Consider the following 17622-nt stretch of genomic DNA (forward strand, 5'->3'; position numbering starts at 1 on the left):
CCCACCAAGATCATATTATTAATAAGTAATTATATTTATGAGTCCTAATTCAAGAGTAGGTATGTAATGGAAAGTTAATTTAAATATGAAGTATTGAGAACTAGAAAAAACATTTCTACCTTCTTCATTATAAATAGCAAATTTAAATCACCAACCCAAAAGTGTTGATACTGCTTATTTACAGCTCTGTTCTTAGAAAGCTTCAGTTTGTATGTATTCCAGGGAATTCTCATTGGTAGCATTACACACTTTGACACAGGTAAATTTTTAGACTGGAGCTACCTAATATTAAAGCTACTTTAGTATTTAAGCCCAGCTAATTTCAAAATTATAAACTTCAAATCACCTTTATAAAATTTTATCAGAGTAGTCAACAGAATAAGTTTATCTTATTTAGATAATCATGTCACTGTGTAATGAACATGCGTGAATTGCAGAGAATGGACGGATGCCAAAGTGCTCCTCTGTAGTGCAGAATATATGATATTCCTGGCTTACAGTAAATTATAATGCTCCATGAAGTAAAGAATTTGAATCAAGTCTAATCAAAATGAAACCAAACCAAAAATGAAGCCTGTTTTCCTTTTCCATTCCACAGTGGAAAGGTCTCTCTATAACCTCTCAGTACTTTGACTTCTGACTCAGAGAGGTCCGTTGGCCCCAAAGAAGCTGAAAGGGAAATACTTGCTAGAAGCTAAACATGTCATAAAGCAAAGCCAGGTCCAAACACAAGACATCCCAACCACGCAGAAACAGTGCACAGGAGATGGTTTGGGTTGGGAGAGGATTAGGGATGGTAGGGAAGTGAGCAGTACCAAGTATAATTTGACTTGATACCATTTGGGTCAGCCATGCACTGTTGGTGATGTTCTGGTTGGCCTGTTGGTTTTTAAAAATTGTTTCTGTAAAACTTTTTAATGATACGTTGGGATAATTATGTTTTTGTTCCTTTCTGTTAGTTAGCCATTGTGAATTATTTCAGGTTGAAAAATTGGTTTTTGTATAACTTGTTCTATGGCAAAATTGACCTTTTTTTCTCGTAGTACTGTGGTTTGAACTCAGGGCCTTGAAATAGCTAGGCAGACTCTTCCACTTGAGACACATACACAGCCCTTTTTAGCTTTAGTTATTTTTCTGATAGGGTCTCCAATTTTTGCCTGGCACCAGCTTCAGACTTGATCCTCCTACCTATGGTCTCATGTAGCTGGAATTATACATGCATGCCAATGTGACTAGCTTATTGATTGAGGATGGGGTTTTGCCAACTTTTTGCCCAGGCTGATCATCCTGATATCTACCTCCTGAATAGCTGGGATTACAGGTATGAGTCATTGTGCCTGGCCCCAAAATTGACATTTTTACTAATATGCATTAAGAATTATAAACTTCAGCACAGTATATTGATTAATACATGCAAAAGAAAAGAATATTTCATGATTTGCTACTTTTAAAGAAAAGAGTAGAAATAGATAGCAAGATAAACTATCCTCGTGAATTTTGTTTAATCTACTATTATGTCAAATATATTTTGTTGTAACAATTATTTTATATTTTAAATTATTAAACAAAATAGTTTTTTTTAAGCTTGTTATTGAAAGAATTGCAGGAAAGTGAGAGTGAAAGACTTAAATATAATTCTAATTATCACAGTGTTGAGATGTGTGAGGGTATCACAGGAATCTTTGGGACATTCGGTAGCTCCCTGCAGATCAGTTGCACAGTTACCTGAAAGAACATGATATTTACATGGAAGTGAAAGGTGCTTTACTGCAGGAATAACTCTGTTTTTTCTTGAAGGTAGAATGGCTTATTCTATTACTGGAGTTGAATTTTCATGCCCTGTTTTGAAAATACCAATGTAGCCATAATATGGAATGACTGACTGTGACTTCTCCATTGTTCTTAATTGACACTTGACTCATTGCTGTGGGTTTAGAACTGCTGAGAATGTTAATAAAATAAAGCAGAGCTGTGCACTATCATAGCATTAGTGTTATCAGTCTTTCCCTTTCTTGTTTATTGTACATCTATGCATCAGATGTAGTATAGGTGAGTTGAGACTGTGTCTCATGTTAGTTGACTGAAGAAGCGGGAATAAAAAGGATAAGAACTTATAAAGACTTCATCTAGTTCATAAACATTTGAGAAAAAGAAATAGAGGGAAGGGGTCCTGTGTGTTCCTGAGCAGGAGGGAGTCCCAGAGTTCCACTCATTTGGCTAGACAGCCCCTACCATGTGTGTGTTCTCATCAGCAGGGTGGGAAGGGAGAGAGATGTCCACAGAACTCCTGGTGATATGGCAAAACTACTACCTCTTCCTGTCCCTCAATACATACCTCCCCTCTCCCCTCTGCTTTGAAACTCAGGACTGATGGGGATGCTGGCCTTGGCTCTTCTTTGTGATAGGCAGCACAAGGAGCCTGGAACAGCCAGGCTTTTTGCATCCAGGACTCTTGCCCCTTGCGTCTCTATGTGTTTCATTTCTGACCTGACTTTCCACGTTCCCCTAGGTTCCTGAAACTTTCTGCTTGTGCTGTTTAGAATTGAGAGCTAACCCAGTAACAGAAACCCCATATCTTCAACATTCCCCTTCCTGCTCAAGAAAATGTGGAATCTCCAGCAATGGTCCTCTCTGTGACCCTCTCGTGTTGTGTGGTGGCTGTTCTTCTCCACTGCTCTCCTTCACTTTGCAGGTTGGTAGGTGTGCCTCCCACACACTCTTGTTGGCAGCTCTGTGCTTCCCTGCTGCCTGCCTTTATGCGTGGGATTTGCTACGTGTCCTCTTGCTCTCCTTGCTGTTCTCCAGCACTTTGAATCTCATGTCATCAGACCGTGACCTTCCTTTCCCCATTGTTTCCTTTACTACCCGGCTGTCCTTGTTCCCTCTGGACATTTTAGCTCCTTACTCCTGATCACTGGTTCTTTCCTGATCACTCTCTGATCTGTGTCTTTTGTATCCTTGGTGATCTTGGTATCCCTGCCTGTGGCCTTCCCAGCACTCTGGGGTGTTCCCTGCCCTATGTCTTCTGGTGTTTTATCTTCCTGTGACACAACCTGGGCCTTGCCCTTAGCAGCGACTCGAGTTTGCATGTCTCACACTCAGACACCCTCCTGTCCAGCTACACTTCTTACACTTCGCCCCATCTAATCCTCCATTTCCTACAGCTCTTCATTATAGAGACCCAACATGCCACTACCCTAGTAGCTTTTCCTTCCCTTCCCCTTTACCTTGCACTTCATCCAGCTTCCATTCCTGGGGCTGTTAAGAGTCGGAACCTGACTGGTGCTGTCAGCTCTTTACCCTGCCAATACTGGCCCAGGCCTTGGCTCTCTACCTTTTCCTGCTCTCTGCATACACTCCTGATCCTGCTGCCTGGCCTTCCTTCAAATGTAGGACCAATATCTTCAATCCACTTCAGACTTTTCTTTCCTCAGACCTTCTTCACCATCTTCTCTTAGCTGCTGTCCTTTCCATTTTCTTGAGAAAATAGAAACAGCCAGAAGAGAATTTTCATGAGCTATTTCTTTCCTGCCTTTCAGCTTACCTCCCTGCTACTCCCCTCACACATGCTTTCTCTTCTGTTACTGGGGCTGGCTTGGCTGTGCTACTGGCTCAGTTCTGCCTCCCTGGGGACCAATGTCTCACTGACTCAGGGACTCAACCGCAGCCATTCTACATGATCAGTGTCCTCAAGCCAGATCCTTTCCATCAGCATGAGACATGCTGCACTTTTTCCAAAAGGAAAAGAGGGAGAGGAAGGAAGACAGTGAGAGAGAATCAGAGAGAGAGAGAGAGAGAGAGAGAGAGAGAGAGAGAGAGAGAGAGAGAGAGAGAGAGAGAGAGAGAGAGAGAGAGAGAGAGAAAGGGAAAGAGAGAGAAAGAGAAAGGGAAAGAGAGAGGAAGAAAGAAAAGAAAAGAAGATCTTGTTTCCACTGGCGCATTGGCTTACTGCCCTTGCTGTGCTTTTCTTGCAGCCGTAGCTCAGAGGAGGTGTGTCGTTCTGGGCCTCACACTTGTTTTGGTCTCTTGCTTTCACTACTCTACAAAATACTATCATCAGGTTGGCCTGTGACAGTGTAGTCCTCATGTTACCTGCTTTACTCCTTGAAATATTTTTTATTCCACTTGATTTTTAGTTTACACTTTCCTGTTCGTTTTATTTATTTTTATTTTGAGACATGGTCTTGCTGTGTTGCCAAGTCAAACCTCGAATTTGAAATTTTCATGTCTCAGCCTCCTGGGTGGCTGGGATTACAGGTGTGAACAACTAATTATGCCCTGTTCCTTTTAGAGATACAAATGACACTTTTCCTAAGAATTTAATTGACTTCTTTTTTCTCAACATACTTTGCTGCTTTTTCTCTGTCCAGAATTTCACATTGGAATACCTTATGCTGTAGTCCTTCAACTTCTGTATTTACACTCAGTGCCTTAATAGTTTCACCTTGTCTCACGTCTTTAAATACCATCTGTAAGCTACTGATCCCTTCTCTGAGTGTGAAGATCCAGCTGTCTAGTAGACATTTCCATCTAAGTGTCCAATAGGCATCTTAAACATCATATCCAATGTTGACTCAAGACCTGACCCCCAATTGGCCTATGTCCACCAGTGGCAGTCCATCAGGTGCTCAGGCTAAAGTCCTTGCAGTTTCTCTCTTAGTTCCATGCAGATCCATCAACAAAACTCTTGGCTCTAGCTCCCAAATATGTCCCTACCTGTACTGCCTCCACCCTTGTTTGAGCACCCATTGCCCTGTGGTGAGATTGATTTTTACAGTAGCTTCCTAGTTGGTCTCCATGTGTCTAGCTTTGGCCTTGTGAATCAGTCTTTGTAAATGTAGTCAGATTTGTCACCTCTGACTCTGTACCCTTGCTGTTCCCCCTGGGCATTTCCCTTCTGCTTTTTGTCTTCTAGGTCTTGACTTCAAAGCCCCTTTTGTGAGACTTCCCATGCTGTGGGGTGAGCCTTGTGGCATTAATCAGATAACACCAAGCCTCCCTCCTCTGGGCAGTTCTTTGCTCTTGCCTGTTTCGGTTTTCTACTGTGCCTTCTGATTCCTGGCATCCTGACTCTCCATTGTGTGTGCTGCTGTCTCTTCACACTGGAGCTAAGGTTCACGGGGGCAGGAATCTTTTGGCATTAGTTGTTAGTTTCTCCCCTGCTGTGCCCTTGACCTTATGTGGATAGACACATGGCAGTATGTAGTAAATGTCTGTCCATTGCATAAGTGACTGGATGGAAAATGCACAGGATGGAGAGCTGTCATTTTACCATACAAGTGGGAAAGGAAGGGGGAGTAAAATTTGGTGAGAAGATAAAAGACAGAATCTCTTTACAAGTGTTTAGGAAGGCCTATAGTGGGGCATGGCAGACAGGCTGAGGTTGAGGGGGCAGAAATGAGGTGGTTTCCCCTACTGTTGTGGCCACAGAATATGAGCAATCACGAATCACGACCCCTGAAGAGGAGCCCAACAGAAAGTCCCATTACATTAATTGTGGTAGGAGATCTTTTGTAATTCCTTCCCAGTGTTAAGAGGATACATATATCATTAACATGTTTAAATGTTTAAGTAATGCAACAGCATTAATTGAAATAATTAGCTTTCGTGTGTATATAGCCTATGGGTGTACTGGGTAACTTTAGAAGTATATAATGAATAGAAATTATTTTTTGTTGTTTAAGTTCAAAACCTCCACAGTTCTTTTAATGTAATTTATTTAAAAATATTGTAGTCTTTGAACTTAATAATTTAATTCAATTTTGTTAGATACTATTTTCATCTTAATGATAAAAAGTATATCATTTTTTTGTAACAATTACTTTCCTGCTTGATTGTAATCTTTTAAAAAAGCCTTTCCCATTGAAGCTTGTATTAATTCTTTATTCTTTAGCCCTTGGAAGGGGTAGTTTCATTTTTTCCCTGAGTGCCAGGTTTCAGTACCTTTGTATTCTGAAAAATAAAAGGATTGAAAACAGCAAGATATGCCTTGTACAAACATTTCCTGTAACTCAGTGACCCCTCAATGTTACCAGCAGTACTTGTGTTGTGCTGTGTATAACCAAGTTGAGTCTTAGGGTTTCATGAAGACACCAAGGCTTAGGGTGAATCACTGGACTTCTTTGGGATAGTGCATCTTGGCAGAGGCACTTCTTGCTGCAGGACCATGTGCACTTTGGTTATTACTGACTTACCTGATGTTCATGTAACACAGAAGCTTTCATCAGATCTTATCCTATGTCCTTTACATTGTTTTCATCTAGGTTTTTCCTATGCATTCTCTTAGAATCTAGCAGTGGTCATTCTAAGAATAGTATGTATGTATGTATCTCTTTTTCTATCCATTCATCCATCCTTCTACATATACACACAGATACACCTATCACTGAAGGGGTAATATCTCAAATTTGTCAGACTCTTGATCACTGTGAAAAATGTTTGGGTATAGTCAGACAGCCTACAAAAAACATTTGTGTAAAGGGGCTGAAATGGTGATAGATACCTTATTATACTTTATTCAGCTTCTTGGGCCCTTTAGTCACTTTCATGACAACAAAATGTGGTCCAAGAAATTATTTGTTGCAAGACGCAATGAGGTAACTCAGAGAGATATAAACCATTATAACATCAGCAGACAAGGAATGCTTTGGAATAACATAGAACATAGTATGTTGTATGAAAGGCTCTCTTTGAAATTTATTGAAAGAAATTGTCCTATAAAATGATACAAATTTGTTTCCCAGAAGATGAATTTAATATACTTTTTAACCACAGTCTGGATGGATGGCATTCCTGATGGTACCATATAATGACGCGAAGGCTAAAGAATGGTCTTAACATCATATAGTTGAAGATCTGCCAAGCTTGTATCTGAAGCAGAAAAAAAGCCAAACTATTATTTTAATTGTACATAGAATTTCATAACATTCTTAAAACTGATTGTTTAATATTTTCTATCTTGCTTATAGTCATTATGAAAATTATTTGCATTTTCACAATTGTGTTGGATATCAGAAGTCTCACATTACTGGATCATATTTTTGTGGGCATGTCAGGAGTAAAATAAAAACTCTTGAATTTTTTTTTTTGGTGGCAGTGGGGCTTGAACTCAGGGCCTCACACTTGCTAGGCAGGCACTCTATCACATAAGCTACTCCGCCAGCCAGAAACTATGATTTTAATAAATATTAACACTGTGAGTTGAATGGGTATAGAAATAGAGCCTCTCTTTGTGTGGGTTGTCTCCTCTGCAGAAAACAAGTCTTGGTTCATGCAAAATAGTACAGATTTGGATGTGAGGCCTCAGTGTTCGCATGCTTTCTGGACTTTGCCTGTCTCACTGGGTCTGCCATGCATGGTATGGTGAACTGTTTGCGCTATGAATTATTGTGAGTCTTGGGCCTGCACAATGAAGTTGTTTGCCTAAGTGGCTGGAGACAATTGGTAGTACTTGAGTGGCCTTCCTGGAGCTGGAGATCACTTTGGTCAAAGTGTAATCAAAAAATTTAAAGAGTTATTTGGAGAAGATTTTCTAATTGAACCTGTTTTGGTAATGTGGTAAATTAAGAAGTGTAATGTGAAGAGCATCTGTTTACACTGGAAGTCTCTACTTCCAGACAGAATTCATCATGACACTAAGTTAGGGCATGGACTCATTTAAGGTTCCGAATTGTTAAGGGAGATAATTTTATTGCATCAAGTTATTTCAATTATTTTCATGCCTAACTGGAAATGTATATTTGTTTTAAAAATGTGTCGTTTATTTAAAACTAAATAGTATTTACCCTTTAACACATGCAGACTGTCGAATAGATTGAGTCTTATGCATTAAGAAAAGGCTTAACAACAGCTTAATTACTGAAGAAATGCTGGACTTTGGGAAATTCTGTTATCTTGGGAGCAAAATATTTTCAGTACCACACTAGTTTTTCAGCTTAAGAATAAAGCTGGGAAAATTTGCCTTCAGCTATTAGTTTTCCTGAATCCAAAGAGACGGGTGTGGCAGGATCAAAAATACTTACTTGATCAAAGTTATTGGCTCTGAAGGTATTCTTACCTGTGTAAGAAAGATGAAAGGTGTTGTTTTTATTGCATGCTGGTAACAGTGTAATTTTGAACTAATTGGTGTTGAGCTGCCAATCACCGGGGGGATGCAAATAGATACTCTTACAATTTCCTTTGAGGTAGTGAGATCTGATGTCGTGGCTGGAAGAAAAACAGAGTAATACCGTTAAATTGACCTTAAATGAGCTGCTTTGTGGTTTTCTTGGAGAATCCCTTTTTATTTTTCATGACTTGTCCAAACAGGTTTTGTCTACCAATTTGACTTATTGACTAGACAATGCTGACATTGAACATTTTAGATTCATTTGGAAATAAAGTAATGATAATACAGCTTTTAGGATATTTTCATTTTTTGGTGCAATTTAGATTCACATAATATTACAGTGTTGTTTATAGTGTGTCATAATTCCTTACATTTGTTACCATTTCCTTCTGGTCATTTATAAGGAAATATCCTGTTCATCCACAAAGCTTACTTCTTTCACTTAGGTATAAATATATCACCGTGTAATAAGGAATGGTTATGTCCTTGAATTCTGTGTTATTCCAGATGAATCTTGTCACTTAATGAAAGCATGACTTATTTGAGGGCAATAGGAAAGTATTATTGATTTTCATATGAAAGTAAGTACTTACCAGTCACCTATTTTGTGCAGGAGTACTATCTATTTTAATATCCATTCCCCTTCAGAATTCTGAAACCATCAGATTACTTTTCCTAACCTTGAATTAGCTACTGGAATAACACTCCTTTACAAGTATAGGAATGAAAGTAGTTTGGAATTGTATTTCTAATTAATGGGATATAGAAATTAAATGAGTATTAATTACAGATACCATGTAATTTATAAAGAACTGAGATGAAAAATAAAATATACTTGTTGGTAAGACTATTATATTGTTAAAATTTTGATTCAAAGACACTTGAAAATCTAATAGCGCCATCTTTCATAAATCGCCTTGTTATATGGAAATGTCCACTAATTCTGTAACTTAATTGCTTTCCCTTTTGCTTTGGCTGCCAGAAACACAAAACTTAATTTGTAGCCAGACTACGGTAGCTTTGGGTCACAGTACCTTAGTATCTCCATGCTATCTTTACCCCTACGCTCTTAAAAACATAATTATATATTAACAAGTAAAATAATTAAACTAATGAGCTCTGGAAATACTATGTAACATTTCAGTGTATTTGAGACCAAATACAGTGAAAGAGAGGTATGGGATTTCTCTCTATTTATTGATGGGCAAAAGTGAAGAAAGAGGTGCAGAGGTGACAGGATTTTCTTCTTCTAGAAACCTGAACTTAGATTTTGTGCTTCCTGGGGGTTAGCACAGCGGCCTTTGAATGCCCTTAAGTGAGATTGCAGGTGCCCCCTTGCCTATGGGTCTGCCTTGCCCTGCTGATCTGAATTGTTGGGCTGAGTCCTCCTTTCCATCTTTTCTTTGAAAAAGAACCAGTTTCACCTACTGACACCCAGTCAGGCTTCCTCCTGAATCAGATCTTCTGGCAAGTTGGTCCCTAGTCCCCAAGACCAGGAATTGCTGAGGCTTCCAGTTGACTGGTCCCTGTTTAAAGGACTGTCTGACTAATTATGGAGCAATAGCAGCAGACAGAGAAAACCTGCTACTTGTTTTGGGTTGAGTGAAAAAGGCCAAGATGATTATCTAGAACAAGTGGTTCCCACTTAGGTTAACAGTTGATAAGAGAGACAAGTAAGAATTTGTACTTAGCTTGCAAAAATAATAAGACTGTTTAAGGAGATGGTAATTAGAAAAGATTGCTTAGAAATTAAAAAAATAATAAAAGCTCAATAGACAAACAAAAAGTGAGATGGTCTTTGAGGTAGAAGGAATAATGGTCCCCCTAAACATATCCAATCCTAATGCCCAGAACCTGTATATAGGTTACTTCACATGGCAAAAGGGCTTTGCAGATGTGAAGAAGGTAAGCATCTTGATATTGTCCTGTATTTTCTGGTGGGCACAATGAGAGACTGAAGCAGGAGAGTCAGAGAAAGAGATGGAAGCAGAGATTGGAGTGATTTGAAGAAGGGACCATGAGCCAAGGGATGCAGGTGGCCTCCAGGAGCTGGAAAAGAAGGAAACAATTCTTCTCTAGAGGATCCAGATGAACACAGTCTTGCTGACATGTTGATTTTAGGACTTCTGATTTTGAGAACTGCAGGACAATAAATTTGTGCGTTTTAAGCCTCAAGCTTTATGGTAATTTGTTATAGCAGCAATAGGAAATGAATCAAGTCCATCTGAAAATTGAAGTAATCATTTGGTAGGTCAACTGGAAGAACTATTTTGTGTTACAGACCAAAGATGACAAAGAGAAGGAAATCATTAATGAAGTAAAAGACGTGGCCCACAGAGGTAAGGCACCCAATGTAAATGATAGGGAGGAGAAAGAACAAATAGAAGGTAGATAAATAAGAACAAAATTTCAGTGAGCCAAAGAAAGATTTGAATGCAGGTTAAGTGGTCAGAGTCCTAGGTGGGATTAAACAGGAAATTTTATGTATGTATGCATGTTTATGTATGGATATTTGTATGTACGTATGTGCTGGGACAAGTGCTCTACACTTTCAGCCCTAAACAAAAAATTTAAGATTGGTATTTATCCCAGAAGATCATTGAACTCCAAAAATAATAAGAAAAAACTCTTAAGCTTTTACAAAGAAAAATTACTTGCAAAGAAAAGAGAGATCAGTGTCAAACTTCTCATTTGCAGTCTCCTAAGGATAACTGAATAAAATCTGCAGTTGTGAGCCAGGGATAAAGATTGCTGTTGAGAATGCACTTCTTCCCAAAGCTGTCATTTATCTACTAGGGTAAACAATGCTGTGTTCATTTGCTTGCTTCCCATCTGTATATTGAGTATCTAATTTGTGCCAGGCACTATTCTAACTTCTATGCTGAAGGAAAAATTTACGTATAGTCTTGAGCTAAATATTTTTAAGACAATCTCAGCAAGATCCACCTGTTGGGGGAGATGAGAAGCAGTGAGAGAGTGGTTAAATAGTCTCGAGTCTCACATTGGCACAGTTAAGTTATCCAGATAAACATCCTGTAGGGTTAGGACTATGTAAGGTTGATACTCTAATGAAAAATATGTAATTCTCAGTATGATTATTAAGAATGAGAAAGTAACCATTTAAGTGCATAGTTAATGTGGGGAAAATAAACAAAAATTCTACTACCTGGGGAAAAAAGAAAAAGAAGGATAAAGAGCACGCTATAATAAACAGAAATTACAAAGTTACCTGAAAGGAGAAAGGACACCAGCCTTCATAATAAGCCAGCGTGTGGGTGGCACAATTTAGTCCCTTGGTGTCACTGTTGAGCTGCTGGAAAATCCACTTGGGTGCTTGCTCTGTGCAAACGTCTAGTAACATGAAATTATTTCCTTATTTTTAAATTACTTTGAGTTTTCTGATTTAGAGGAAAGTATTCTAATAGATATGCCCCATTTCACAGATGAAAACATTGAGGCTCAGAGAAGCACAAGTTCAGAGAAGACAATGAAATTTTGGAGTTTAGTAGACTTGAGAAGATTTTTGGAAGTCTCCAGTTTAGCAGATCCAAGAAAACTGAGTCTTATGTCGTCTGTGCTCAATGTAAACCCTAGAGTCCCTCAAAGTCTCAGAAAGTGGCACCATCCGATGAAGAGAGTTAAGACAAGGAGGGTTGGCTGAAAATCCTGTTGTGAAGTGATTTGATGTCCACATTCTTTCCACCTTTCCTCTTTTCCATCCCAGCAGATGAGTGTGGACAAGGTCTCAAGCCTGGCACAGTTAGGGTGGAAATGTGTACAGACAAAATTCATAGGCTCTGTCTTCCTTCACTGGGATAAGTGGGCTTTCATCCTGCAACAGGGAGGTAAGGAGGAAGGTCTTAGTAGGTTATCTGTCTACCCTGAGAGGAAAGCTTAACAGATCTAGCAATAGGATGTTAGCTTTATTACTCTACAGAAAATCTGTTGTCAAGCCTCACCCACACAGGCTTGAGTTTCAAATTAGCATTTTCGTTACTTCATTCTTAAATGTGAGTAGACAAGGAAGGGTCACTAGATGGCTAGCCAATGAAAGCCTGTCTTGTGAGTAAGCAAACAAGAACACATGAGGGTACAGAATGTATGGGAGATCATCTAAAGATGATCACATTCTGTGTATTGAGACAGAGAAAGGTCACATCTTGAGAACCAAGGTTCCATATACCTGGGATATCTAGACAGCAGAAAGGGAAATTTAGAAATAATAGCACATCTAAAATACTGGAAGATAAAAAAGAACTCTTCCAGAAAATAAGCCAAAATGACAAAAATAGGGAAAATAGGAGAGAAGTGTTAAAAATGTTTGGAGAACCACTTCAGAAGATGCAGCGCCTAGCTAAGAGGACTTCTAGAAAAGAAGAGAGAAAATATGGTAGAGAAAATGACAGAATCAAGAAAATTTCTCACTGTATTTTCAAACACAAATGGGCTCATGTGTTGAAGGCTCTGTTTTCAGCTGATGCACTATTTTGGTAGGTGCTAGAAACTTTAGGAGATGGGACCTACCTGGAGGAAGTAGGTCACTTGGGGTGTATCCTTGAAAGGTATCTTGTCCCTGACCCTTCCTTTCCTCTGTGCTTCCTGGTTTGCCATGAAGTGAGCAGGCTCTGCTGCACTGTCCTGTTGCCATGGTCTCCCTTGTCTCAGGCTCAAAGCAATGGATCCAGCTGAGCTTGGACTGAAACCTCTGAAACTGTGAGCCAAAATAAATCTTTCCTCCTTATAAATTGTTTCTCTCAAGTATTTATCACAGTGGTGAGAAACTCACACAACCAGTGACTTCAGGATTCTGAAAAATTAGTTTTGACCTCACAAATGCACCCCATTTCTGTATTTAACCAAACTATAAGAGAAAGGAAAACTACTTACACATTTAATCTTAAGGAATTTGCCTCTTTTTCATCTTTTCTTAGCAAGCAACTAGAGATAGGTCCCACCCAAACCAGACAGAAAAGACAGAAGTATGCAGGAAATAAGAGCTGGGGAAAGGCAAGGGTAGTCCCAGATGGGCACATGCACCAGACATGGGCAGTGGTCTCCAGAGTGAGCAGGCCTGGGAGTGGCTTCTTCAGGAATAAGAAATCCCCAGTGTAACTGAAGGATGCATAAACCAAGACAAAATAGAGACTGTTGGCGAAAAGTTTGACTTAATGATAAATACATAGAAAGCTATGTAAATGGAAAATCATTGTTAATTCTGAGGGATGAGAAGAATGTTAAGGAAGAAAGGAAAGCTGATCACAAGTTTACAACATGGGTAAGCAATGGATAGCATTTCTGTGATAATAATTTAGATAATGAAAATCCATCTAGCCAAAATTACAGTGTGGTCCCATTGGGAGAAAGGGAGGGGTACACTTTTGTATCCTCATCTGCCACAGTGAGAAGGGATAGGGAATGCTTAATGATGGAAATCAAGAAATGGGGACAGGAGGACAAATGCCCAAGGAATCAGTCATCCTTGGTAAGGTGGAATTTGTGTGGCGGCATACCACTCATACAAGCCTGTACAAGTATTTGATGTTGAACTGTGTGCACATGCTGTTCTGATGAAGATAAAACTTTAAAAAGTCACTGAATATAAGACAAGTAGTGAGAAGTTATAAAAAAAGAAGCTATTATACTAAGTTATACTGAATACACATACTATATTTTACTAAATGTAGCTGGACTATTAAAGAACAGAACCAATCAGGGTGGGTTTTTGGACTCCTACGCATCATTTTTGCTACAGGCACTGTTTGCCCTTTCTTCCAGTAAAGCCGAAGCTTTGCAGTGCTCCTGTTAGATAAGATCTGTGGAGCTGCTTGTCAACTTCCTGCCTCTCCCAGTCGAGGAACTGAAGCTCTCCCTGGGCTTTCATTCTTGATCACAGCATAAAGACTGAGCATGGTTGGGCCACATTCCCCTACGGTGACAGCAGGAGACCCCAGAGCTCTCAGTTCCCTGATTTTCTCCACTTCACTGGAACATTTCGTGCTGGTCTGTGGATCTCATGAATTCCTTTTCAGTTTTAACTAGGAAGTCAATTTCAGTTGCTCTAACTGATATAGGTTAAACCTCAAATAAGCTTCAACTGCATAAAAGAAAAAAGATTAAATTGAAAGGGTGTGTGTGTGTGTGTGTGTGTGTGTGTGTGTGTAACAAGCAAGCGAGACAAGTAAAAACAAAAAGAAAAGTTTGAACTTAGTCCACAAGACAGAATTTAAGTTGTAAATAATGAAAGACAAAGGGGGATCATTAGGAAATGATAAAAGATATTATTTATAAGGCAGATGTAGTAGTCTTAGGGATACAACAGAAAAACCTCAGTGGCCAAATAAAATTCATAATGAAAACTCTTCAAAACTGAGGAAACCTAATCTAAGCACATTTGTTTTGGGGGATTTTAATTTATCTATTTCAAAAGTGAACAGATAAAATAGAAAGAATGGGGACATACTGTCTACAGACTAGAGAGACAAGCAGAAGACATGAATAGGGAAAAACCAAGGGATAAACATGAAAATGTGACCCAATCATATTTAGGAAATGCAAGGTAAAGTAGCAGTAAGAAAACATTTTCACCTATCACTTTGGCAAAAATTCAAGTTACCACATCCGGTGGGAAGATACTGGAAAATAGCTACTTTCAAAACCTAGAGTTGGAAATATAAATCATTATAATAACTTGAATTATTATAGTAAATGACAAGATTTGGGAATGAAACCTTTAAATATCTCTTAAAACTGTAAATACTCATACCTTTTGACTAAGCAATCTGAATTTTGAGAATCTGTCTTACAGAAATAATAGAACCAAAATGTCCTGGATAGATATGAATGTGTTCATATCTATTACAATATTGTTTCTAATGGCAAGACATTGAGGAAAGCCAGAATGTTCTCAAATGGAATATCTGAATAAAATTAATCTACAATATGGAATGTATATTCAGTGATTAGAGTTGTCCCTGTGTCAATTTGGATGTGTTATTGACAAGGGTAGCAAATGATCAAGTAAAATATCTGAGTTAACTTCATTCACAAAAATATATAGTACAGCCCATATGTGTGATTGAAATTAAGAAGGTGAGGCAATATATGGTAATAAAGTGGTCACACCAGGGAGGCGGAATAGAGAAGAGGAGGTCACGCCCACTGTTGCAGTAAGCACCTAATACTTGTGTAGTTAAGAAAAGCCTAATGTAGATCAAGTGAGGGTTTACCAAGGTAAGATATTTTCTGTGAAACGTGGTTTTTAAGCAGCAAGAACTTGGCAATTTGAAGAATAAAGACACGAACACACTTTTCTATGAATCGTAGAGGCGTTTGTTTTTATGTCTAAGCATCACAATTTGTAGTAATTTATTTCATATGTTCATTAAAAGGCTACCTGTTCTGCAGTATACCAGTTCTGTTGTTATACTAAATGTTTTTTGCTTTGGACAGGGCTGTCTTCATCACTGGAGTACAGCATAATGGAGTTGGAACAAGAACTTGAAAATGTAAAGACTCTTAAGGCAAAATTAGGTATTGTCATTTTTTTCTTGATTTATGTATTGGCCTTGGTGTGTTATTTAAGTCTTCACTATAGTCTAAAATATTAGAAAATTTGTGAATTTTTTCATTTATATTAGAAACTTTCCATTTGTTCAAGGTCATTGATAAAGTCTGTTGGGGAGAAAGTATGTATTCAAACTTTTTTGTTTTGTATAAATAATACAAAATGACTTTTCAAAGATGTTCTATATTTTTACTTCTATTATTTCTGACAGATAATTTATCTTACTTCTCTTTTAAGGTGTCCTTTTTCTGTGCATACTATTAAGATGTCCTCTTTACCATTGATTTGGAGTAATTTGATTACATTGTGCTAGAGAGAAAGAGAGAGTGTGTTTTCTACATCTTCTTTGAGTTCACTCGATCTCTTGGATATGGGAATTTATAGTTTGCATCGAGTTTAGAGAATTTTTGGCCATTAGCTTTTGCAAGTTTTTTCTCTTTTCCGTGTCCCCCCCTTTTAAAGACTCTATTACTTGTTGCTCAAGGGTGATTCTTTGAGTTTTAGTCCTTTTCTCTTTATATTAATTTTGGATAGTTCTATCATTAGGTTCATTTATACTGACCCTTTCTGCTGAATGTCTGATCTGCCTTTCAGCCCATCTAGTATATTTTTTTCTTAGATGCTGAAGTGTTCATCTCTAGAAGTTCTATTTGGGCCTGCTAATTGACATGTTTAGCTTGTGTTCTCTCCCTTTTTCAAACTAGGCAATACAGTTACAACAGCACTTTCGATGTTTTTGTCTGCTAATTCTAATGTCTTTGTTGGTCCTTGATAAGTTTTGATTGATTTTCTTCCTCATTATTGTTTGTATTTTGTTCTTCTTTGCATGTATGGAAAATTTTTGACAGGAAAATAGGTATTTTTGGGATGGTGACACTTTTGTATTCCTGTAAGTGAGGAACTTTGTTCTGGAGTGTGGTTAATTCACTTGAAAAAGTCAGGTGTTGCTGTGTCTTGCCGTGAAGACTTGCTAGGCTGGATCAGAGCAGCACTGCTTCCAGAGCTCACTGTTCCCCCTGTGGAGGCAGCCACTGTCCTTGGCCCTTGGTGACTGTTGAACTCTGTTCCCTCATATTTTTGTGTGGCTCTTTATTCTTTCATGGGCATTTCCTCTCATGCCTGAGCTGTCCGTTAATGAATACCCGAGGTGACCTTTTGCAGGTCCTTGGAATTCTTTCTCTATGCTGCAGCCTTCTCTCTGACACTTTGCAAACTTCAGTTAATTTGGTCTCCTCAGACTCCCATTTCATGTCCTCAATTCAGGAATGAGCCAGGCTCTGCTTGGGTTCCTCCTTCTTGCACCATGGTCTGGAAACGCTCAAGACAGTAAGCTGGGTCAAACAGGACTCCCATTGTTCCCAGCTTGCAGAGATCACTGCACTTCCATGATCAGATGTCTAATGTCCTGAAAATTATGGTTTCATATGTATGAATCTCTGTCTCTTAATTATTTCAGGCTGGATGACAAATCTGCCGTCAGTGGCCCATCTTCAGAGGTGGAAGTTCAGAATAATGTTTTTAAAAGTCATATGTTTATTTTCATTTTTATAAGTAATACTATGTTGCCTAAAGTTACTTTAGTCATTCTGCTGTTGATGGATTTTGCTCGTATTTGCAGTATTTTATCTTATGAGTAATGTTATAAACATTCTTATACACGTATTAGTGTATGTTTATTCAGGGCACATATTAGAAGTAGAATCATAGGATCATTGTCTATGTGCATATACAACTTTTGTAGATAAATGCCAAACTTCTCCCCAGGTATTTGTATTATTGTGTGCTGCTAGGCAAGAACACGTTTCTCTTTTGTCCTACATCCTTGTTGACAGTTGAGAATGTTGGACTTTTAAATTATTACCAGTTTAGTGGTTTCAAAATTGTTTCAGTGGTGTTTTAATTTATAATTTCCTGATTTGTGTTCCCATTCTTGTGTTTCCAGTGCTTATTT

General features: G+C 38.5%; 1 protein-coding gene across 2 annotated transcripts in view; it reads left to right on the plus strand.

The window, feature by feature from the left end:
- The window catches only part of Lmbr1 (limb development membrane protein 1), a 146277-nt gene that overhangs the window by 86725 nt on the left and 41930 nt on the right, over positions 1-17622 (plus strand). For both annotated transcript variants that reach the window (XM_074059981.1, XM_074059987.1), the window contains one exon: positions 15557-15637. In XM_074059981.1, the coding sequence (XP_073916082.1) occupies positions 15557-15637 (81 nt within the window). The remainder of the gene's footprint in view (positions 1-15556; positions 15638-17622) is intronic.

Source organism: Castor canadensis, chromosome 2 (genome assembly GCF_047511655.1).
Source record: "Castor canadensis chromosome 2, mCasCan1.hap1v2, whole genome shotgun sequence".
Taxonomy (NCBI): Eukaryota; Metazoa; Chordata; class Mammalia; order Rodentia; family Castoridae; genus Castor; species Castor canadensis.